General features: G+C 36.7%; 1 protein-coding gene across 1 annotated transcript in view; it reads left to right on the top strand.

Moving 5' to 3' along the window:
- Positions 1 to 15,739, top strand: part of ANO5 (anoctamin 5) — an 84,677-nt gene extending 68,938 nt beyond the window's left edge. Inside the window, exons 16-20 of the mRNA XM_081798455.1 lie at positions 329 to 459; positions 2,641 to 2,846; positions 4,959 to 5,137; positions 6,709 to 6,814; positions 9,517 to 15,739. Coding sequence (XP_081654581.1) covers positions 329 to 459; positions 2,641 to 2,846; positions 4,959 to 5,137; positions 6,709 to 6,814; positions 9,517 to 9,738 — 844 coding nt within the window. The 3' untranslated portion in view covers positions 9,739 to 15,739. The remainder of the gene's footprint in view (positions 1 to 328; positions 460 to 2,640; positions 2,847 to 4,958; positions 5,138 to 6,708; positions 6,815 to 9,516) is intronic.
- The last annotated feature ends 10,289 nt before the right edge of the window (positions 15,740 to 26,028 follow it).

The raw sequence follows: 26,028 nt of genomic DNA, 5'->3' as shown, positions 1-26,028 counted from the left end.
ATTAAATAGAAAAAAAAAATGGTCCTCTGGTGACCTTCTCTTCCACATGCTTTTTAACAGAACTGTCTCTGAGTAAATATATTCCTATGGGGAGAGTCGGGGTTGTCTTATTTTCTTAATATGTCAATAAAAAACTTTGACCTCAGCATGTGTTGTAAAAAGAACACTAGATTCTTATTTCTACTTTAGCTGTAGTTATACTCTCTTTGCTCTGTGATCTTAAGTTACTTAACCTCTCTTACCACCAATTTCTAGATTTAACTACCTGGTTTTCTGACCCCTTTCTTTTAAATTCTAATCATGTATTTACTTTTATCACTTCCAACAGTATGGTTCTGAATTGGTGGAGACGTCGAAAAGCTCGGACCAACTCTGAAAAGCTGTACAGTCGATGGGAGCAGGATCATGACCTTGAAACTTTTGGATCTCTTGGGCTATTCTATGAGTATTTAGAAACAGGTAATTTTTAACCACTTTCTTGAAACATAGGGTCAGGCTGAGTAAAGTGAGTTTTTTTAGCTCTTAATATTTCTTCCTGCCTTTTACCTAGTAGGTGTCCAATAAACCGTTGAATGGTGGATGAAAAGACAGGTGGTTGGATATATACCTTACTAGATAGAATGAAGAATGAAGTTTAGTTTCAAAACGGCAATGTTAGAGATGTATTTCCTATCAACTGAATGTTAAGATTGTTGAACCAATAAAGTAAGGATCACTTTTTAACTCCTGTCTCAAATTAGCTTGCATAGCTATCCTGTTTGCCTCACTGACAGCCCAGAGAGAGAATAAGTTGAAAGACATGTCCAGAGTCTGACATACATTTAGTGTAAGTCCTTTATTTCAGGCTGAAAAGAAGCGGGCTAAAAACAGTTGTGTAGGGGAAGTTCACGTTGAACACAAGAAATGCATAAAAAATGCTAAGGATTGAACAGAGAAGAGATTTTGAGGTGAAATATTAGGGATGATGATGGAGACTGCTTATAAAGTCTACTTAAATGTTTCCTCTCAAGTTACTTCTCTGCTTCTCTGGTAGAATTAAGGAGGACATTTTGCTTTACTTACTCTCAAGGCCCATAAAAGTATGGTGGAATGAAAAAGTGACCTGAAATTGCTACTGATTCTCCACTGTGATACATATACATGATACCTGGATTGAAATAGATGAATTTAGGACAAATCGAGAGAAGTCTGTTTCATATAGCTGGTTGTAAAATTGGGCAGTCCTTGCTTTATAGGGTGATAAGGCTGTAATTTTTAATTAATTGTATAAGTATCAAATGCATTTGTGCATAAATGCATTAGGGATTATCGCTGAAATTAAAAAATGAAATCAAGGTTTCATAAGAAAATTAACTACCATTTATTGAGGCACAGCTGAGTTAGTTTATTCTGGATGTTTTATGTACATTATCGCTAATCTTGAAACATTCCACAGAGTACTCATTATTCACTGCATTTTGTTTTTAGAGGATACTGAAATTTGGATGGGTCAATTTATGCCATGTGCCACAAAGATTTTTAAGTAAAATGTGGGATTTGAACCCAGAAAATTCGAGTTGTTTCTACATAATGCTTCTTCTGAATTTTCTGTCTTTTAGTTCAGTAGAGGTGTTCAGTTGGGTTAGTAAATGGCAAGGCTAATTCTTTTGAGAAACTCTTGTGAGAAAAGTTGTAATCCAGAAACACTTGAGATTCATCTAAAAATAGAGGACTAGTAGAAGAGTCTTTCTTTCTCCCTTCAGTGGAAAGGCATTCCCATATCTATTATATGGTTTCCACTCATGTGGGAAGCCCAGACTGCCAGTTGAATGCATTCTTGTACCTCAGTCATTGTTGGAAACAAAAGAACAAAAATGGGAAAAGAAGCTAACTTACATAGGTGTTAAGTCTTAATGAGGAAAGAGAATAAAATTTATTTAGGAAGATGTCAAGATAGGATAGAAGATCAGGACCTTAACAAACACCTCATTGCAAAAAATTGTGTATTTCCTTGGCCCACATATAATTTATATATGTTGTAATGCCTTAGATGACTCATTTTCTGATTTATTCTCAAATATCTTCCTTTGCACTGCCTTTTCAATTGTTAGCATCTTCCAACCTTAAACAGTATAGTTTGTACACTGTTGTAGTTGGATATGTTTATATACCCAACACATGCTGGCTCTTGGAAGCATACAAATGAATCAGTCATTATCCCTGATCTCATAGATTTAGCAAGATAGAAAAACTTGATTACCCCACTAATGTGTCACTACCAGTGTTAAGACTAGACCAGCATAGACCTAAACATAGCCCCTAATAAAAGGGTATGTTTTAAGAAGAATAAAGAGAATCTCTTATCTAACAAGAAGAGATGCTTTCTTCATCTCTGACATCTTCCTCATCTGACAAGCAGATGTCAAAAGAAAGAGCAAGGGCAGAACTGTGCTGTACATGCCCAGTTTCTCCTTTCTATTCTAGCCAGTAACTAAGTCACTATGCTTCCAGTGGGGAAGAGGTGGGCAAATGGAAAGAGGCCTGGAGTGTTTTGCTGGTGTAGATCCCTCCAAAATGAGGACATTGCAGGATTTGGGCAAAGTTTTCCTCCTTTTCTCCTTCACAATAACGAGTTCACTAATTTTTCTTTTTTCCCTACAGTTATCCAATTTGGATTTGTTACATTATTTGTGGCCTCTTTTCCTCTGGCTCCTCTTCTTGCTCTCTTGAATAATATTATAGAGATCCGAGTGGATGCCTGGAAACTTACAACTCAGTACAGGAGACCTGTTGCTGCTAAAGCTCACAGCATAGGTGTTTGGCAAGACATTCTTTACGGAATGGCTGTCCTTTCTGTTGCAACTAATGTAAGTGGACCAATTTTGCTTGGGTGGCTTTGTATTTTATTTTGTTTTCTGGGGGATGGGAAGCCATGAATGATGCTTAACTCAGTCTTTTTCTGTGTTGACTTCATCATGGTGACAGTCCATAACGATAAATCATCCCTACAGAGAGAGAGAGAGAGCATGTGGGTGAATGGGGGTCGGAGGGAGGAGCAGAGGGCGAGGGAAAGAGAATCTTAAGCAGGTTCCATGCCCAGCACAGAGCCCAACACCAGGCTCGATCTCACAACCCTGAGATCGTGACCTGAGTCGAAATCAAGAATCAGATGCTTAACCAACTGAGCCACCCAGGTGCCCCCCAACCTTACACTTTTATGCACTAAACAACATAGAGAAATTCAGGACATGCAAACTCTTAGAAATACAAGGAAAATTGTAAAACCACTCTCCTTGAAATACCATGATAGAGTTTCATAGCACATGACAAAGTAGACAGAAAATATGTAATGCTATATAAAAGATTTGACTAACACAGTTAAAGCTTGATTACACATGATGTTGTATACTACAAATAGAGAATATACAACATTTACATGTTATGTTTATGGAGCACTTATTTAAAAAAAGATAATAAAGCTAAATTCCCCCAAAGCAGAAATTTTTACAATATATATTTATATACAATAATGGTATAAAAATTGAAGTTGATAATAAAGATAATTTAAAAAAAATCTAACCACCTAACATTCACACTTCTAAGTAAGCTTTATTGTGTAAAGAGGAAGCAAAATTGAAATTATAAAGAGTACTTAATTAAAATGAAAACCTATAGGAATTAGCTAAAACCACAGTTACAGAAAAATTCATAGCAATAAATGCTGTTATTATTAAAAAAGAAGACTTGAAAGCATGAGCTGAGCATGAGTTCAGAAACTTAAGGAAAAATATAAAACTAATCAACAGGAAGTAGTAAGAAATAATTAATACAGATATAATCAGAAATAGTCAAATTGGAAAACAAATAAAAAGCAGTATAATTCCTAAGTGAATCAAGAGTTGGTTCATTGAAAATACATATAAAATAAACAGAACTCTGAAAATCTCCAGCAAGAAAAAAAGATTTACAAGATACAGGTGAGAAAATTATGAGACTGTTATATGTTCCTTTGTTCCAATAAATTTTAAAATCTATTTGAAATTGTCACCTTTTTAGAAAATAAAAACTGCCAAAGTTTATTCAGTAACTGATAGAAAACCTGATTGGACCAGTAGCTATCAAAGTAATATTAAAAGTTTTTTAAAAAACTACCACTAAGGGGCGCCTGGGTGGCTCTCGGTTAAGTGTCTGCCTTTGGGGCAGGTCATGATCCCAGGGTCCTGGGATCCAGCCCCATGCGCATTGGGCTCCCTGCTCAGCGGGGAAACTGCTTCTCCCTCTACCCCCTGCTCATGCTCTCTCCCGCTGTCTCTCTCTCTCAAATAAATAAATAAAATCTTTACCAAAACAAAACAAAACAACCTACCACTAAAAATGTAGAAGGCAGAGCCAGATGGTTTTAAATGGACTTACCTAACCTAAAAGAAACATGGTATTTATACCATTCCAGAGCTTAGGGAAGGATGGGAAAATACCATTCCTATAGAATCAAATATTGAAATTAATTGCACTGAACTGTGGGAAATTAACCATCACATTGTCTTCTCTCTTCCCATTGCCTCCCCACCAATCCCCTACCAGTGTGAGGGCATGTACGTGCATGCACAGACGCATATACACACACCGTCCTAGCTAATGAAGTTGGTTCAGGCAAATGAATTTGGTTAAGGACAGTAGAAATGTACTTTGAAACAGATGTAAAAAATAACAAGGCACGGTGGAAAGAGCATGATTTTTGGAGCTAGATACATTTAGGTTCAGTTTTCAACTTGGCCGCTCTCTAGCTGGGAGACCTTGGAGTACTAGATCATACACCTGAAAAGGACTATTTCATGTTGTAGACCAAAGACTCCTATATTAACGTAATTTGTAATAGCATTTCAATCGTTTGCATCCACATGGAACGGAGAGGTATGTAAATCAGACGTTTTAAAACCTAGATCGTTAGCTCAAGATTTCCCTCTTGCTTTTTCTTTCAGGCTTTTATTGTTGCATTTACATCGGACATCATTCCCCGTTTAGTTTACTACTATGCCTACTCAACAGATGCCACTGAGCCCATGAGAGGATATGTCAACGACAGCCTGTCAACATTCCTCATAGCTGATTTTCCAAACCACACGGCACCTTCGGAAAAACGAGACTTCATCACTTGCAGGTTTCCTCTTGATTTCTTAGCTTTCAGTTTTGCTTTTTAAAATGTACTTTTTAAGCTCTCCATTTCCTCCATGGCTTGAGATGCAAAGGATTTACTTAGGGCAAGTGCATCAGTTTTAGACTTCACTCTTCGTATGAATCTGATTTGGAAAAGTAGAATGTCCAAAAGTAAAAGAATATTATGGATAAAAATAATATCAATTTTGAATTGTTTCTTATTTTCTAAATTTATTGGAGAGATTTCGCACCAACAAATGCCCCTTGGTCCCAAGATATAATATCTATTAGATCATACAGCATGATCATATTATATCTGCATTTAACCTACTTGAATTTAACTATATGTTCTTAAAAAGAGATAGACTGAGAAAAGGAGAAATAATATGATAAAATTACCATCCATCCCATGTAAAGGGTTTCTTCCGTGCAGGGAGCATGAAATTAGATTTGTGAACCTGTTTCCATACTGAGGGTCTCATGTACTGTGAGGGTCTTTTTACTCTATGATTTAAAGATTGTATATAATAGGGGCGCCTGGGTGGCTCAGTCGGTTAAGTGGCTGCCTTCGGCTCAGGTCATGATCCTGGAGTCCTGGGATCGAGCCCTGCGTCGGGCTCCCTGCTCAGCGGGGAGTCTGCTTCTCCCTCTCCCTCTGCCTGCCTCTCTGCCTACTTGTGCTCTCCTTCTATCTGTCAAATAAATAAATAAAATCTTAAAAAAATATACAAAGATTTATATAATAAATACATATGACATAAAGATTTTCTATATAGTACATAAAGATTTTATATATATATAGTACATATCTAGTACATCAAGACCACTTAACTTAAACCTTAAGCAAACTACTTCATCTGGGAAACAGCAAGAGACAGCAAAATGTTGGTAGACACACAGGTAGACCAAACCATTGTTAGATTTTAGATTTGCATATAGGGGAATCATAATATGGTGTTTAGGAGCATGGACATGTGTCCATTTTCTTGATTTCATCACTTCCTAGTTGGACTAAATCTTTGAATAATATCAATGTCTAGCAACTTTGTAGAAAACAGTGAGCTTACAAAGTTGAGCACTAAGAAAATCCAGAAGAATAGTAAGAAAAATAAAAACAGTGCAGTGTCAGGTAAGCCAAAAGAAAATAGAGTTTTAAAAAAATAAAAACAGTCAACAGTGTCAAGTCCTATTCTCAAAAGATCACAAAAGATGAGGATTAGCATGTTTCTTCAGTTTAATGACAGGAGACAATGTGTGTCAGTGGAGTGGTGGATAGAACTACATGTGTTAAAGAGTAGGAAGAGAGTGAATGGAGACAGAATCATTTTGTTGACTCTTTTGAGAAATTTGAAGGGCAGGAGAGAAGTTTCACTTGTGTCTCCTGCTACACCAAACTATATTTAAGTAACATGTAGCCATGATTTTTATCTGTGCAAAAATGAAATGTATCATAATAGCAGTTAACTTCCTATGACTTTACTTTTGTAGTCAATTAAAAGTGTCTCTTAAGAGAAATAATGCTAGGTCTCTATTTGAAGCTATAGCTAATTTTTTTTATTTACCTCTGTTTTTCAGGTACCGAGATTACAGATACCCTCCTGATCATGATCAGAAATATTTTCATAATATGCAGTACTGGCATGTCCTTGCTGCCAAGATGACCTTCATCATCGTTATGGAAGTAAGCCTCTCGTAATTTGCATTCCAGTTAGTCTGTCCTCTCCCTTCAGATTTCTAAAGGTATCTGCTCAGCAGAAAATTAGTATTATCTCAGTAAATTGTTTTGAAGGAACTATTCGTTGTCCTGAAGAGCAACTTAGGGATATTTTCAGTACAATGGGTTGTTGCCTATTATTCACCTACTATTGTTGAAGATATCAAGGTGACATAAAGAAAGAAAAAATAGGGCCTCTTCCCTCGAGGTCAGGAAAAGGACAGAGAACGCACAGATTTTACTGAATAGCTAATACATACTGGTTCCAGACACTGTGATAATAACCTTGTAAGTTAGACTTTATTATTCACTCTTGAAAAATGAATCTGAGACTCAGCAGAATTGGCAGTGGGTTTAAAGATAATCAGCTAATATTGGAGCTGGGTTTCAATGCCAGATGTATCACTCCCAAGCATCTGCTCTGTCCACTATATTATGTTACCCCTTTGTGGAATATCTAATCTTATTATGGATATAGGGCATGCATTAAAAGAGAACAAATACACACGGGGGATGTGGGTAAGTTTCATAGTGATGTTCTATATCAGAGGACATGAGGACCAATAAAGGAGACAGAAATAAAGGTAAGGCACTTTTTTCACTCTGCCATGAAGTTCAGTAGTAGTCAAGTCAAATCAAGCACACACAAATTCTACATGATGAAAAAGAGAGCAGTCTTATGTATATGCCTCCCCATATTTTTCTTTCTCTCTCTCTCTGTTCTTTATGACTTTATCACTCTTTCATTCCCATATTTTCCATCATAAGTTCAGATCACCTTTCAGTCTGGTCAATTGCACCAGGGATTTTTTGATTTTTGTTTATTTATTATTCTATTAATATTTTTAATTATGCCAGGCTCTGACTCACTATCATCCTGGGACTTTTCTTCACCTTCTCTTGTATTGAAAACTGTATTTTCTGTGGTCTGTGTTTCTCCCATTCTTGGTTTACTAGCTTATTTTGATGAAGTACATTTTTCATAATTTTCTGAGGAAAATTATGGGTGGTCATTTGTAGAGACCTTGAATATTGAACATTTCTTTTCTTTCCTCAGAGATGATTAAATGGTATAGAATTCAAGATTGAAGGTCATTTTCCCTGAAAAATTTTCAACCAACTTTATTTAGGTATTCCTGACATTTCTGAAGACATTGCTCTATTTTCTGTCAGCTTCAATGTTGTTATAAAATGCAATACTATTCCAATTCCCCAGTCTTTGTTTATGATCTTTTTATACATCAGTAAGCTTTAAGGATTCTCTCACTAGTCCTTCTTTTATGGAACATCACAAGACAGTTTCTTGTTATTGGGTAGTACTCATTTTTCTGGACACTCGCTGAGCCCTATGGATCTGAAAATGTACTTACCCTTCAAGTCGAGAAAATTTGCTTGTACATATTATTTTTTTTAATTATTTCCTTCTTTTCTCTATTCTGTCTTTCTGGAAGTTCTATTACTCAGGTGTTATACTTCCTATTTTGAAATTGTAATTATTTTCTCTCCTATGAATAGATGAACTCATGTTTTTGTCTTTTTATTCTGCTGTTCTTTTGCTCCTTCATTATCTCTGTTTCCTCTTAGTTTCTGTTTGTCCATTTCAATCTTTTTCTTTTGCATTAGAGACTTTCTTACGTATTTGCCAATTCTTGGCAATCTGCTCATACTTAAGAGTGAATAAATGAAAGCTGATTATACGCTTTGTGTGCATAGAGGAGGAATGTCACTTGGTAGGTTTCACTGTAGGGTGATGAGGTAGTGAGGGGACCTTTTTATTTGAAACCTACAAAATTTGGTATCTGCAGTTCTAATTTCACAGACTACTTACTTTTCCTAGAGAAAAGTCCTCCGAACTCCTTTCTGTTGAGCTCTTTTATGGCTGCCTGTGTTCTGAGAGCTGAACAAGACAAAGAAGACTAAGGATCTTAGGATTCACTGAATTTCACTTAGTGGCCCTATTTTCAGTATGGTGCCACTCCTCCACCCTCCACTATCTCTGGTGCTCCTGAGTTCACAGCTTCCTGTTTTGATTTCTGCACAGAGTAAATTACTCATTTGCTGCCAGGTTGGAGAGAAGTAGTACCTGGATGACGATGGGAGAGAGGTCCTGAAGATTCCAACTTTTCCTTATACCAAATGTTGGCTAATCCTCTGGTTTTCAACTCCACCCACATGTATGCTTTCAAAGTCCTTAGGACCAACTTTCCTGAGCTTTATTGAAGATCTAAACAAAGTTGGCTTTTGATTTGCTGGGATTTACCACCATCATGTCACCAATTGCGAGTTTAAGTGCCAGCTTTCTTTGCTCTCGAGTCTGTTGTCACTGTTCCCTCTTTTTTTTTTTTTTTTTTTTTGTCTTTGTGAGTTACACCATTTTTTAGAATTCCCTTACAAATATTTTATTAGGTTCTCAGGAGTGAGCACAGATAAAGAGAATTTTCAATAACCATGATCAACTGGAATTTCTGTAATTATACATTTTAGTATATATTTATTTGTTTAATGTTTGTCTTTCTGGGAAAGTTCCAGGACAGGAACCATATCTTTTTGCTTTTCCTCATGCCTTCTCTGTTGAGCACGATCTATTGAATGAATGATTTGTAAGAACTTCCCGCTGAATGTTTGACAATTCTAACAGTGTCCTTGATTTTCTCTTATGTGTCCTCCAGCATGTTGTGTTTTTAGTTAAATTTTTGTTGGCCTGGATGATCCCTGATGTTCCAAAAGATGTTCTGGACAGAATCAAGCGAGAAAAGTTAATGACTATCAAGATTCTCCATGACTTTGAGCTTAACAAATTAAAAGAGAACTTGAGAATTAATTCTAGTGAACTTGCCAAACAAGTCTTGATTCAGGAAAACAAAGCACAACTGGCTAAATCAGCAGTCTAATCAACATACTGAGCAAGCAACTGGTTGCCTGTCTGGCTTCACGATTTTCCCTGGGTTTTGGGCTAGAGGCCAGAAGGCATGTGTCAAATTCACCCCACCTCCTCTTCCTTCTTTTTTAATTCAAAGTTTTTGTACACTTCTACAGAGGCCACCTTTGTGAGATTGGAAGAATACCACTTGTCTGCTTCATTGGCTGAGCTCTCCCCAGATATTGTTTTCTGGAGTTCTAGAAATGATTGTTAAAAGGGCATGTTGAATCAGAATATTGGAAAATCATGGAATGTTGCAGTTTAGAATTAAACACTGGACTTGGGCTGCCGCATCACATTCCAGTGCATCTGCACATTTTCATGGTCTTCTATTGGGTTGTTTTATAACTCCTTCCCATCAAGAAAAATGTTGGGACAAAAAGAAAGGAAGTGAAGAGGCCCCCTGAGCCATGTATATCCTGCCATCGCAGACTATGTGAATGAAAAACCAAAATCAGATGACTTAAGAAAACTCACATATTAAAAATGTTGGGTAGATATCATGGCATGGGTTTGTTCCTGAAATCATCCTGAGTAAGTTAAGTTAAACTTCCATCAGAATCCCAGATTCCCCTTCCAGGTCAATGCAGAATTGATTTTTCAAGAGACTGAACATTTGGGTTTCAACAAAAGACTAACAACTCTGTTCTTTAAAGACAACATTTTGGTAACAGTAGTTTCAAGGCTGGTTTGTCTTATCTGGAAAACAGCATTAAGAAGTTGTTAGGTTGCTTCAGTTCTTCAAGTAAATGGAAGAGATTGTAGAGAAGTAAATGTGTCTTCTTAGTAGTTAATAAATGCAAGACAATGAATATTGATTAATTTATTGACCTTAATCTGAAAAAATCGTTGAATTATTTTTAAAAATCATTTTTCTTCTATAATGCGTATTTTGCATCATGGAGCCTGTTTGAGTATTAGCTCTTTGTATAAGTTAGGTACAAGTTGTTTATGAAATTTGATCTCTCTGTTTAAAGCAATCTTGAATCTTTTAATGAGTTTACACTGTTTTCTATTGATGCATCATTTCATACAAGCTCAGTGCCTTCTCCCTATGCCTTTGACACACAAGAAGTGGTTGTGCTGTTCATCTGACGTGATGTGACATCTCAAATATTAGCTTGTTTTAGAGAAATTGTCAATTTAACATCAGTCACAGAGTTTAACACCAAAAGTAGATCAACCAAGTAAGAAGGGGGTGATGGATTTGATAGCTAAGTGGGAAAAAATTAATTGCATTATTTCTCTCATACTTAGGCCCATGGCACATGTATACCAGTTCTTCTTTCTCTTAAAAAAAAAGGTATATATTTTTAACACTATAAAGTGAGAGATACTGTTCAGATATAGTACTTGCATCTCTAGCTTCAAATTACACTTCAGTTCCAAAAGAATAGTGTTTTTTTAATTGCATACCAAAGAAGAAACTTTATCACAAGATATTTTTTAAAGCAGTTTCATTATTTGATACTAATACATTTTTGTAGAATTGCCAATATTAAGTATATGGCAGGTAGTATTAATTAATGATCGATATTAAGCATGTAGAAATGAGGATTATGAATTTTACAAAACCATGAGACAGTTACCCCAATATTGGCAGTAATGACTTGTCATCCACTGGGTAGATTTTATAAAAAACATTTTTGTGTAATTTAAAATGATCTCATATTAAAGAATGATTTCATAGGAGGAGGAGACCTATTTCTTGCTTGAGAACACCAGTCAGTGTTACTATGAAATAAGCCACAGATGCAGTGTCTTTGGCTTGTCATATCAAACTCTGTGTTACTACAGTGTTGTCCCTTTGCACAGTTCATACATATTGCTTTCTTCCTAGGTGCTAATAAAAATAAGGAAGAGTATGGAAATTGGTTTCTTGGATATAAGTTTTAGTTTGTATGGCTTAACAGTATTTATAGACCTAGAGTGTTAAGATAAATAAAGACAAATTTAACTCAGAGTTATCTGTACACTGCAATCTTAAAAACAAACCAACTCCAGCATCGGGTTTCTAGAATGTATGGAGAAATAGCAAGAGAGGAAGTAGTTTTAAGACAAGTAAATAGTTCCTATGATTGGTAGATATTTCCTTTTAAAATGTTATTGACAAATACTTTGTATTCATGTTTCCATTTTCTACCAAGAAATTTCTCCTTGTTTCACAGATTTTAAAATGAAATACAAGTATCCCTCCCTTTCATAAAAGCTTGCTAACCAAAATCTAAAGCCAAATCAATTCGGGTAGATTTGGCTTATCTAATTAAACTCATGTTATTATGGGAGAGCTGAATTAAGAGCACCTGACTACCAAATGTAAGTTGATATTTATCATCATGGCTGATGTTTTTATCATCCGATCAAACCCATACTTTTTTTTTCAGAAATGTCCCAGGAAACATTGGGATTTTGAGATTTTATTTGAAATAATTTTAAGTGCAAAAATAAAACAAAACAGAAAGATTACATAATTCTTTCAAATGTCATCTCTAATCCTTTCCTTCATTAGTTTTTCTTGGCACACAAGAAGCAGAATCCTCTTCAAAACATTTATTTTAGAGGAATCCATCAAGAAGGGAATATCTTAATTAGATGGAATGCTGTCCTATTTTTGCTGCATCTCATGACTCCTCTTGGCTTTAACATTCTTCTCTTAACTAAGCCATTAAGCAAGTTATCAAGGAGAAGATGGAAAGAAGTTGATAAAGAAGAGGAGGGACAGAGAATGAATGAGATAAAGAGTTCTGTCCTTATAAAGCTATGCATGCTTCCATGGGAAAGACATTTGTGGAGACAGCATGGTGCAGCTGTGGGTGGTAAGAGGAACGTCTCCCCTAAGCCATCTTAGGATGAGAGGAAGCCAAAGAAGTTTCAAGTTGAAAACTGTTCCAGGTCAAAAGTAAAACTTGGGTTCCCAAGTGATTTTGTACTGTCAGGTGCCATGTGCAGCTGTGAATCTCTGTTGATTGACTCCAGTCGAGGGTGAGGAGTTTGTACTGCTCATTCAAAAGGGGAATCTACTGTTTTGAAAGAACCTCTCTATAATAGTTGTTTTTAATTAGCAATAGTTATTATGTTATCAAAGAATGTTAACAGGGAAAAGAGCATTTCCAGAAGTACCATTGGCTAGGCTTTGAAGTCTGCTACCATGATTCACTATAACTATTACGTTATTCTTTTTCTAGACAAATTTTTACTCTTCTGCTTTATGTGTGATAATTCAAGTATGTCAGTTATTCCAGCACTATGTAAAAATTCATGAGAATATTAAAAAGAATAGCACAGTTCAATGTATATGAGATACCTTCTTCCATTCCCCCCCGAAAACATTTGACTAAGAATGTCTTTCCTATAAGTGATTTTGTGCCATGGTTAACCAAGAAAATAAGTACTCCTTTTTCTTTTCTTTCTTCCGTTTTTTTCCCTCCTCCGAGGTGATGTGTATGGAGTTACGCAGGGGAAGTTGCTCTTTAGTAACATGTATGTAAATCTCAAGATTCAAACTCATACAGTGAATAAAGTAATACTTTGACATGAACTCAATTTATTCTTACAGTAAACTTTGATGTAATTCTTCTGAATTTGAGTGCTCTCAAAAGGTTTTTAAGCCTCTTTTTGTTTAGAAACATTAAATGCATTACATGTAACATGTTTAATTCACCAGATTACGTGTTTGTGACATTTAGAGATGCAAATTCCTCAAAATAAGAGGCTGCATGGTCCAGAAAATTTGGAGAAAGTGGTACTTTTTGTTGTTTTGCCTCTTTATTTTTTTCTGCTTTGGGAAGTTGATAAAGGTGAATAGAAAGCCCCAGGAGAAAAATAGTATGTTGAGATATATTCTGAATAATAATCCCATCTTTCTGAAAAAGAAACCCACATCCACATACATTGGAATTATCTGGGATATTTGTGAGAAATTCATATCCCTTGGTCCTATCCCAGATCTCTAGGAACAAAATCTTTGGGAGAAGAGCTTTAAAAAATCTCCCAAGTTACATTTTACTCAAGAATTTCCTCAGAATGCCACATTTCCTAGCCTAAAGCACTTTTTCATAATAGCTCTCAAACTTGTCATTCCAACTCATCAAGGAGGTATGTCAAGGCAGGTAGACTCGGGATTTCCAAGTTCATAGAACTGTTCTAATTCTGCAGTGTGCAGAAGTAATCCAAATCTTATACCTTAAGAGCCCTAGACTTGTAGTTTCTACTTAATTAAAAAAAGAGAGAGGATAAAATAAAATATATTTGCTTTTACCAGTATATTCAACAAAAGAAAAGTGCACACTGGTCAGAAGTCAAGGTGACTCCACCACATTCTCTGTAAGAAAGACAAATTTTAGGTTGAAAGAATTTAATCAGGACAGCGAAACTATGAATATTATAGAATAAAGAATTTGTTACAGAAAAATACGCCTTTTGAAACTGTGAAAGTGGGAAGCAATGGTGTGGAAGGGAGATTTGGAGGATCAGAGAAAGGCACTGTTCAGCTCTCCTGGAACACTGCAGTTGGTGGACAAATTGGACCACTTCCAGATATTCAAGAACTGAAGTGAGACTGGGAAGGAGGGCAAATGAAGGAGTCTTTGGAAGGTCGTTGCTTCCCTAAAGCTACTTCTGTGAGTTTGCAGCCCAGCTTCCCTGCTGGTCAGCAAGATCTGGACATGAAGTGGAGAAGAGTGAGACAAGATTCCTGTCTATGTGTCCTTCATCTATCTGTCTGCAAAGATCTCCAGAGGGAAATAGCAGCTGCTTCACTTCTGTCTGCCTCTTTTGCAAATCTCACTGACACCATCTAAGGAAAAGACTTCTGGGAATTACAGCTCCAGCTTAACCAAAACTACCATATAAACAAAACTTTACCAAATTAATGAAACTATTGATCATCTGGACGATGTGACTAAAAAACGAAGCCAATTTGCCTTCATAAAACGTTGTATTCAATAACTAAGAATAGGAATTTCTTTTCAAGAACGTTGTAAACACAAAATCTGACCAAATGCAAGGCCATTAAAAAAAAAAAACAAAAAAACAAAATTTCAAAGGACTAAAATCAGAAGGTAATTTTCTCTGTCTATAATAAAATGAAACTAGAAAACAATAATAAGATAACTAGAAAATTATGTGACAGATTTTGAAATAATTTATGAATCAAAAAATCAATCAAAATAGAACCTAGAAGATCTAATTACATAAAACTAAAAGTACTGAGCAGCTCAAATTTTGTGAGTGTACTAAATACTTGTGGGTTGCTTTTAGGGGAAGTATATAGCCTTCAGTTAGGCTATTCAAACAGAATGAAGAAAAAATAGGCTAAGCATCAAAAGAAATTTGAGAACAGCAATGAAACAGAAAGGAAAAGGAAGGAGAAATGGATTTAAGAGGAGAAATTAATAAAAAGCTTACAGAAAACATCATTTTTAATGGGACTATGTTAGACCCACCCCTTTTATTATTAGCAACAAGAAATTACACTTCCAGTAGTAATAGCCTGGGTTTTGTTCAGATCATGGAAACTCCGAGAACAACTAGAAAAATTGGGTAAAATGTTTTAAAAAGTTGGAAATATCAGAATTACAAAGCAAAGGGGGACTTCCAGCCTTTTAGAATCAGTATCCAGAAGAGGGGAGAAAAACAGTGAGCAAGGTCAGCCCGTGTTTGTGGTGATTTTTCTCCTTAAGGAAATTGGGAGTTTCCAAAAGCAAAAGTACTAGCTAAAAGGGAGAGAAGCTGAGCTGAGCATTCGACGGACTTAGGGCTTTGGAAAAATATTTAAGTTCAGGGCCCACCAAGGATAAATAGCCTTGGTAAAATTCCAGGGCTGTCTGTTGAGTCTTCATGTATAAGGACACAGAGAGGTTGAAAGGCACAGAATGGAAAAAAGATACTCCATGGAAACACTAACTTAAATGAAATAAGATAGATCTATACAAATATCAGGCAAAGTAGATTGTGAGGCAAGATGTAATAACTAGAGTTTGAGATATTTTATAATGAAAAAATGGTAATTTTTAAAAGAATACATAGCTATTCTAAAGATGTATATCTAATAACATACAAGAAAATACATAAAAGAAATGTGGGTAGAACTAGAAGGGATAATAAATCCACAACCATGTTGATATGCTCTTGTAACAGGTAGACTAAGCAGAAAAAAGAAAATGCAACAAGGACGTGGAATATTTAACTATGCAATTAATCAACATGACATAGAGATAACATTACATCAAAAATAGCAAAATACACATTCTGTTCAAGGGCACATGGAATTTACTAAAATGGAACATATTGGGCCATAAAGCAAATACAATTTCAGAGAACTGAAATCATTTAGAGTATGTTCTCTGACCACAGTGGATTAAACTAGAACTCAGCAACAGAAAGATAATTAGAAAATTTTCAAAATATCTGGAAATTAAGCAACACAGTTCTCAATGCCATATGGATTAGAGGAGAAATCTCAATGCATATTAGGTAACATTTTTAAATGAAAATGAATATTGACATTTCATGATTTGTGGTAAGCAGCTAAATCACTGTTTTAAGAAAAATATCTGGATCTTAATGCATACATTAGATGAAATTATGAAAATAGATTAAGCTTCTATCTCAAATATATAGGAAGAAATTAGCAACATAAACTCAAAGAATGGAGAAAAGAGCAATAATAAAAATAAGATAGAAAGCAAGCATATGACAGAAAATTAACGACAAAAGTCGATTCTTTGAAAAAGCTAACAAAATTGATAAATGCCTAGCAAGAAATGATCAAGAGACAGAGAAATCACAAATTACCAAAGTCAGGAGACTATCTTCATGGCTGGGAATAAGCAAAACAATAACAATTAAAGAAATGATAGATATATTAACTTCTTTAAAATTAGGAAGGTCTATTCAATAAAGGACAACATTAAGAGTGTGAAAATATATGCCACAGATAAAGTATTTCCAAAATGGCTCATACCCAGGAGCGCCTGGGTGGCTCAGTCGTTAAGCGTCTGCCTTCAGCTCAGGTCATGATCCCAGGGTCCTGGGATCAAGCCCTGCATCGGGTTCCCTGCTCAGCCAGGAGCCTGCTTCTCCCTCTCCCTCTCCCCCTGCTTGTGTTCCCTCTCTCGCTGTGTCTCTCTCTGTCAAATAAATAAATAAAAATCTTAAAAAAAAAAAAAAGGCTCGTACCCAGAATATATGAGTAAGTTCTATAAATGAAATAAAGACTGCCCAATTTTTAAAAGTGGTCAAAAGACTTTAAATAGACATTTTACCAAAGAAGTCCAAATTACCAATGAACTATGGAAAGGTAAACAGCACCATTAGTTGTAAGAGAGATGCCAGTTAGACCAGTACACCCTTACCTGAATGGCAAATATGAAATGACCGACAATAAAAGTGTTGAAAGGAAAGAAGCCAGTGGAATTCTCATCCACTGCTGATGGGACTGAAAATTATTACCAATACTTTGAAAATTGCTCGGTATGAGCTACTAAATCTAAACGTTAGTTTATCCTATGACTGAACAATTTTTAAATACTTAAATCCACCAGAAGACATGTAAAGAATGTCCATAGCAGCTTTATCTATTATACTCCAAACTAGCTACCATCTAAAAATCTAACAACAACATAATGGAGAATTAAGTTGTGTTATATTAATTAAATAGAATGCTAACAGCAATGAAATAATGAAGTATCATTATTAAAGTTAAAAGAACATAAAAGAAGCTCAGTGCAAAGGAGTACATTTGCATGTCTAATGTACATGTTTTTGATGTACATAAAGTTAAGAAACATGGCAAGATGAACCCATGATAGTAAAGGTCAGAATAATGGTTACTTTTGGGGGAGTTGTCATTTGGGAGAATGCATGAAGGAATTTCCTGTACTATTGAAAATGTTTTATATTTTCGTTTGAGTTGTGGTTACACAGGTGTATACATAACTGTGAATTCATTAAGCTGTGCATATCTGTTCACTGTACTCTATGAATATTATACATCAATAAAAAATTGAAATTATAACCATGGAATAGGAAAAGGTATTTACAACATATATTCCTGACAAAGATATATCCACAATATTTTTGGAAACTGCTACAAATTTATAAGATAGACAACCTGTTATTGAAAATGTTTAAGAGGCTTAAGCACACAATATTAAAAAAAAAAAATTCCAAATAGCCAATAAATACTTGACAAAGTACTCAACTTCATTATTATGCAGGAAAATTAGTATGCAGGCAATATCTCACCTGATCATCAAAGTAAAAATTCTCAACAAAATATTAAATCCAATCATGTATAAAAAGAATTATGCACCACGATTCAGTGGCACTCATCCCAGGAATGCTAGGATGGTTCAATCTTCACAAATCAGTTAGTTAATCCGTCAGACCAACAGGTTAATGAAGAAAAATCACATAATCTTATCAATAGATGTAGAAAAAGCATTTGACAAAATCCAACACCCATTCATAATAAAAACTTTCAGAAAATTATTTTTTTTCCATCTCAAAATGGAGGATGGAATCATTTTCAAATTTTAGGTATGGTAATGGCATTATTGCTATAATTTTGACAGTATGTATCTTTTAGAGATACATCCTAATTATTTGTGGGTGAAATGACAGTGATTATATCCTTTAAAATAATTAAATGGGAGGAGATATGAATAAAACAAGATTGCCAAGTGTTCACATTTGTTCTCATTCAATAATGAGGACATAAGGGTTTTAACAGCTATTCTTTCTACTTTCGTATGTATCTGAAGTTTTTCTGAATATGTATCTGAATTAGTCAAAAACAAACTACATACTGTCTGACAAGCAATTTAACTCTAGAAATTTATGTTACAGAAATAAAAAACTTGTAAACTGCAGATATTAATTAATATGGAGATTCTACAAAACAGGTAATTTCATGTGTATACAGTTGAGTTCACAATTTAACTCACATTAGAAACTGAGATAAGCAGGAGTGTTACTGTCCGTAATTATTCTTATCTTCATCGCCACCTGCTGGTAGCAGGGAGAAATATAATTTTTAACCATTACGCAGTTTCCAAGTAAGTTGGATCCAAAGAAGCAAACAGAATGCTTAGGTTAATCTCAGTAATTCCTGGATAAAAATGCTCAGTCTCTAAGGGATCCTGCCTCCCCTCTTATTTCTACAGCAAAGATGGTATTCCAGTTTATAAGCGGAGGGAAATGTGGAATGGGAGGAGAGTTTTTCTGGTCTCACACTGACTTTGGAGTGTGTATGTGCACTGTTCTCCACTGTTCTTTGGCAAATGACCCTGGTAGCATGGCCCCTGGGAGCTTGGTGGCATCCTATGATAAGTAAACCTGTGATATTGGCTTGGACAATATACCTCAGGAGGAGCAACTATCTTCCTCTTGCCGGCTCTATTTGCCCTCAGGTTTCACTAGCTAGCTGCCTCTCAGTTTATGTCATGGCCGCATCTAGCCCCCTGGTGCTGTGGCCAGCTCTCAACCTCTGCTGGATAGTGCCCTCTATCTTGGCAGTTTTCCGGGTTCTCAGCTTAGGATCCACTATGCACAAGAATTGAGGAGGACAACTAGATAGTCTGCCTGATCACACCCATCCACTCTTTGTTGCTATGTTGGGCTGGTCCCTATTAGTGCAGAGTCCTGTGTATAACCTCCTAGTTTCCTCCTTGAGACCCCAACTGGATATCGGGGCAAGTACGTCCTGCTTTCAGTCTTCCCGTGCTTGTTGCAGAGAATGTGATAAGGATCGGGTGAAATACTGTCTTTAGGATGTGATTCCAAGGAGTGAGAAGAGGAGGCAGGGAATAAAGCATGTGTTTATCAGTGGGCTACCATTATAGGAACCTAGAGTTCAGCCCTACTGAGAATCCTCAGAAACACTGTTGAAAACAAAGTTCAGAATTCTTACACTGAGGGAGGGACAAGACGGGGTCTTTATCCACCAACTCCCGTGACTCATTGATTAAAGGTTGCTCCTAGGAAAAATTACAAAGTTTTACCTGTCCCTGCATGCCAAGAACACTCTAGCAGCCAGAAAAATCATTCTGAAAAGGGTAAATAGATGCAGGCACTTGGGGTGGGATGCCGACAGTCTTTATGGAAATTGTACACAGAAGCTGCAGTAAACTCTAGGTGAGTGAAGGGCAATGGGTAGGGTACCAGTGGCATCTGCTTACATCCCCTCACCTTTTTAGAATACGTATTCCTCTGGACTGAGACCTAGGAAGGGGAAATTGAAATTCATGTCTGATTAATATGCTTTCCTCTTTTTGATTTCATCTTTCTGTCACCATCCTCCAAAGCAGTGGGATTTCCCATTTGTCATACATTGCTTTTTCTGAGTTCTAAATCCATTATTGCTCAAGGTTTTTTAAATAGTAAACTGAGATTTTTTTTCTATGCACTGAAAGAGCTCTATGGGTGACACCTCTAAGCTCAGCTCTTGGTTTGCAAACAGAAGCCAAATGCATTTAAAAAAAAAAAACAGCTTTATTGAAATATAAATACATAGTTCACAATTCAATCATTTAAAGTGCACAATTCAGTGGATTTTAGTGTATTTACAGACACATGGTGAGTAAATAATTTCCTAAACATTGATTTATTGCTACTGTGAACTGAAAGGTGGGCAGATGAGGGAGAACAGTAATTATCAGCACCACTATTCATGACTTTGTGCTAGAGGACTCACATACGTGAGTATTAAATTCCAGGGTAATACTCAGATATTATTAAGACCTTATGAAGTGCACTTAGTAACTGGTCCCGGACTTGCCTGCAAAGAGTAAACAACTAGACCTCACTAACTTGGGCTTCTTGAGAGAAGGGAAAGGAACGAAGAGAGCTCTCTTATCCCTTGGGCTCTCTGCCTGGAGGCACTTTCAAGGCTGAATAATAGGGAGAGGAGGCCCAAGCAGGGCCTGGCTTGTTGAGTGGAGGGGAGAGATACTGGGGTTCAGGGATCTGGGAAGGCTGATATTGGCAGGATGTACCACTGGAAAGGAAGGACCTATGTAGAGAAGGAGCTCCAGAAATCTGCACAGGAATTCCCTTGATTCTCTTACCAGCTCCTAAACTTTGTGTGAGGTCAGGCAAATGATAACCAGATGGCCATAAGCTGAATAGTTCTCAACGCTCATGTCGGTATGGGGGAAAGGCAGAGTTCTTACTATGTACGGTGGGAAGAACTTGTGAACACCTGTGACAATCGGTAGAGATCCTAGAAAGGTCACACCTTGGTATGACACCTTAGAGTAGTCTCATGTGAGACAGATTTAAATTAGCCCTAGAATATAGGCTACTCTTAAACTTAACAATGCTTAAAAATACGTCATGAAAGAATCAGATGGATTAATAATAATATAACTGCATTTCAAAAACAGTTTTCAAAGGAGGAAAGAAAAATCCAGACATTCAACAGTGTAACATTTACAAAGCTCAGCATATAATAAAAAATGATTGGACACGTAATAAAGTGGGAAACCATGATCCATAACAGAAGTCAAACAAGTCAACAGAAACAGATGTAGAAATGACAGATGATTAAATTACTGCTTATTGACTTTAAATTGGCTAATATCTCCATATCTAGTATCTGCCTGTCTATCCAAGGACTTAAGGGAGAGATTGCTTCCAACTCATTTTATGAGCCCAGCATTACTCTGCAAAATCAAAAGGAAATATTACAAGAAATTAAAAGCACAGGCTTCTATGCCTTAAGAAGATAGAAACAAAAATCTTTAAATTGATGTTAGCAAACCAAATCAGCAACATATAAATATTACAACACATCATGACCAAATGGGGTTTATCCTAAAGGGGCAAAGCAAGTTGGTTTCATATTCAGTAGTTCATTGACATCATTAGCCTCATTTAAAGAATAAAGGAGAAAAATCATGCAATCACGTTACTTAAAATTTTGGAGGAAGAAAAAGACAATTCAACACCCATTCATAACAAACACCCTCAGCAAACTGGTAACAAAAGAGAATTTTTACAACTTGATAAAGGGCATCAACAAAAAACTACACTAACATCAAACCTATGGAAACTTTTGGGAACGAAACCACCTCTTTCATCCACTTCTATTCAACCTTGTGCTGAAGGTCCTAATGAGTGTAATAAGGTAATAAAAAAAATAAAGGGCATAGAGATTGGAGAGGAAATAATAAAGCTGTCTTTAATTGTCGATGGCATGAGTATATATATAACATTTTAACAAAAAAGCTAATAGAGTTAATAGCTGAATTTAGCAAGGTCATATCATATAAGGTCAATACACAAAAATCAACTTTAATGAATGGTTGGAAAATAACTAATCTTCAAGTTCTAAAATTATGTGTCTCAGTAAAAGAAATATATATATGTATATACATATACATACATACATACATATATATATATACATATACATACATATATACATATATATATATACACTTGTTTTAGCACCCTTAATTTAAGGAAATATAAATGACTTCAGCCATCAAACTGTCAGCCCCTAAAAAGTAGATTTAAAACCTGTGTGATTCATGACTCATTAAAAAAAAAAGTGACTTTCCATCAGAGTTTTAAACTGGGTCAGTCCGATGGCAACATTTTACCACTAAATTGCCTTTACTGCTGTAGAAGCAGGGCAGAAATAACACTGCATGCTCTTCAGTGGGCATCTCTCTTCCGGAATGCCAATTTATACTTAGGGTAGTGACTAATCTTATTTAAAATTTTAAAGCTGCCTTTTGGGCTCACACAGCATCGTGGTGGTTGTTTTCCTAGACTGTAGAGAAGCACATTAAAAGCTGCAAAGTCCGGCTGAGTTTCTGTCCCTCCTTACACTAAAGCATGTTGCGTCCAACCTCATGTCACTAATAAGGAACTAGCCTTGCTTAGCCTGATCTTTTTCGCTGCCCTTCCAAAGGCCTTTCTTCATCTCCAAAAGACCACCCTAGGGCTAGAAAGAAATTGGATTCTCTGAACCTTATTTTTTTAAAATTCCGGTTCTAAATGGGATTGTAAAGGCTATAAGAAAGAAAATTATTTGGGGGCAGTGGTGTTAGGCAGCTCTTCCCTTGGGCTTTCTAGCTCCTTTTGTTAGAGAAAATCTCTGACGAGGACAAGGTCACTGGAAACTATTCAATTGCCACACTATTCTGTGGCACAGATTGTATTTCTAGATTTGACCAATAACCTGGCTCATGGCTCATTCTTTCATTGAACCAACTAAGTGCCAGGAACTGAAAACAAAATACTGATTAGCGATTTTTAAGCCCTTAGCATGTGAGAGACACTGTGAGCTATGTGTTTTTCATACAGGATCTCATTTAATCCTCACAATAACCGCTCGGGATGAGTCATGATACTAAAGACACTTCGAGTGAGCAAACAGACTTGCACAGACAGAGGAACTTGGGCAAGGGGCAAGAGTGAAGGGGCCAGGATCTCATCCCAGGCCATCTGAGTCCCTATCAAACTGGACAGAGTTCTTGTCTCTGTGGGGCATATACCTACATGGGGAGCCAGGGATCAAGTGTTAATTCCCTAAAACGCATTCAATTATTGTTTTATAATAGTTCATCATTATACAATTGTGATAAAGACTGAAAGAAGGACTATGGCGAACTATTAGATCATACTGAGGATATCAGAGAATGCCTCCCCATGGAAGTAAACCTTAAACTGAGACACGAATGCTTAGAAATTAATCAGGTAAAAAGTGGAAGAGATGTGAGTTTTCCAGGCAGAGAGATGTACCTTGTAAAACTAAAAAAAAGTAAATAAAAGAAGAAGCCAACATTTACTGCTTGATTAGCAGCAACCAAGCTACACTAAGCCCTTGTATAAGGATGATTTCTCTTAATTCACACAGAAACTCCTTTTCTTAAGATTTTATTTATTTGAGAGAGAGAGAAAGAGAGAGAAAACGAGCAGTGGGGAGAGGCAGAGGGAGAAGCAGGCTCCTCACTGAGCAGGGAGCCTGATGCGAGGCTTGATCCCAGGACCCTGGGATCATGACCTGAGCCGAAGGCAGACGCTTAACCAACTGAGCCACCCAGGCCTCCCACACAGAAACTCCTTAAGATAGATATTATTACTATCCTCATTTCCCTTATCCAGAAGCTGAAACTGGGTATAGTTAAGCAATGTAACCAAAGCCACACATCCTGTAAAAAAGGCCAGGGCCCAGGCCAGTACAGTGTAGTTTTAAAATTTAGATTCTTAATTACAATTTGTTATAAGAAAGAAGGAGTCTTGGATTTAATTGTAGTGGATTGAAGAGTGTCTCCTCCAAATACATGTCTACCTGAACCTCAGAATGTGACGTTATTTAGGCCTTGAGATAAAACATTTTGAATTTAGAGTGGGCCCTAAATCCAGTGACCAAAGTCCTTCTAAGAAGAGAGGACACAGAGACACAGAGAAGAAAGCAATGTGAAGACAGAGGCAGAGATTGAAGTGACCCATCTACAGGCTAAGAAAGGACAAGGATTGCCATAAACCACTGGAAGCTAGGAGACAGACATGAGATGATTTCTCCCTCATGGAAGGAACCAACCCTGCTGACACTTTGAATTTGGACTTCTAGTTTCCTGAACTGTGAGAGAATAAATTCCTGTTATTTTAAGCCACCCAGTATGTGGTAATTTGCTGTGATAGCCCTAGGAAACTAATACAATACCCTTTGCCACAAGCAGAACCCAGTAATAAAGTTTAGGAGGATATATTTATTCAACATTATTTACTGTTTGCCTGTCTGGCAACAGTTATGGAAAATGCACATAATGCAAATATGAACCCCATTTTCGAAGACTGCAGGGTTGAAAATGACATTTCATGTAAGAGTTTTAAATAAATCGTCATCATATTAATAATTACTCCTATGTGCCAGGCTCTGTGAGAGGTAGCTTACATGCATTATTTAATTTGCAAAAGATAGATATAAGTCATTCCATTTAACAGATAACGAAACTGAGGCTTGATGGGTTTTAATTGCCTTTTCCAAGGTTGTTCATTTCTTCCAATGACAGAGCTGAATTTCACTTTCCAGTGAGGGGATAAAGGAAAGAACTTCATTAAAGAGCATGCATTTGATCTGGGTCAGGAATGATGAGCCATGCTGGGCACTGGTAAATGGAGGCAAGCACAATGGAATTATGGGTGAGTGGTAGTGAGCATACAGTCAGAAGAGCAAGGGGTGGGGCTTTTGTGGGTAATAGCAGGCTCCAATCTGTTGGAGTGTGTAGAACACTAAAAAGGAAAAGTGGGAAATCAATTTGGAATGGCAGATTCAGACCAGCTATTGCCCAACGAGCAGATGTCAGGAGGAACTGTAAAATGATTCTTGAGATTGAAGTTCTGAAAGATTTTGCTAAAACTGGTGGAGAGATCTGAGTGTTGCTTCCGGCAGTCCCACAGGGATGTGGAAAATGGACTGGAGCCTGGGAGAGACTAGTGATCAAGAATCCACTTAGGAGCCAAATGTCATAGGAGAGGACTAAATCCATTCACTTTCTTCAGAAAACAACTCAAATACCAATTACTCATTTATTCAAAAATACCTGCTGAACCATTCTATGTTATCCAAACAGTTCTCTGTCTATAGCACGATGACCAGGGTTTCTGTCCTAACTTAAAGGGAAATGTTTACAATGTCCAGAGCCCAGATATCTTGCAAGTGAAGAAGGATGGCCTCAAATTTCTTGCAGCAAGAACCTGCTTAAGTGACACTAACATTGACTTGCAAATACATCTACAGAAGGAAATTCGTGATGTGATGTGATGTGATGTGATGTGATGTGTTGTGATGTGATGTGATGTGATGTGATGTGTTGTGATGTGATGTGATGTGACGTGATGTGTTGTGATGTGACGTGACGTGATGTGTTGTGATGTGACGTGATGTGTTGTGATGTGATGTGACGTGATGTGTTGTGATGTGACGTGACGTGTTGTGACGTGACGTGATGTGTTGTGATGTGACGTGACGTGATGTGTTGTGATGTGATGTGACGTGTTGTGATGTGACGTGACGTGATGTGTTGTGATGTGACGTGATGTGTTGTGATGTGAGGTGACGTGACGTGTTGTGATGTGAGGTGACGTGACGTGTTGTGATGTGAGGTGCTGTGATGTGATGTGACGTGATGTGTTGTGATGTGATGTGTTGTGATGTGATGTGATCTGATGTGACGTGATGTGTTGTGATGTGATGTGACGTGATGTGTTGTGATGTGATGTGACGTGATGTGTTGTGACGTGA

This window comes from Leptonychotes weddellii, chromosome 11 (assembly GCF_054177405.1).
Source record: "Leptonychotes weddellii isolate Sample4059 chromosome 11, ASM5417740v2, whole genome shotgun sequence".
Lineage (NCBI taxonomy): Eukaryota > Metazoa > Chordata > Mammalia > Carnivora > Phocidae > Leptonychotes > Leptonychotes weddellii.
The sequence above is the reverse complement of the archived record's forward strand: the minus strand, read 5'-3'. Positions and strand labels throughout refer to the sequence as shown.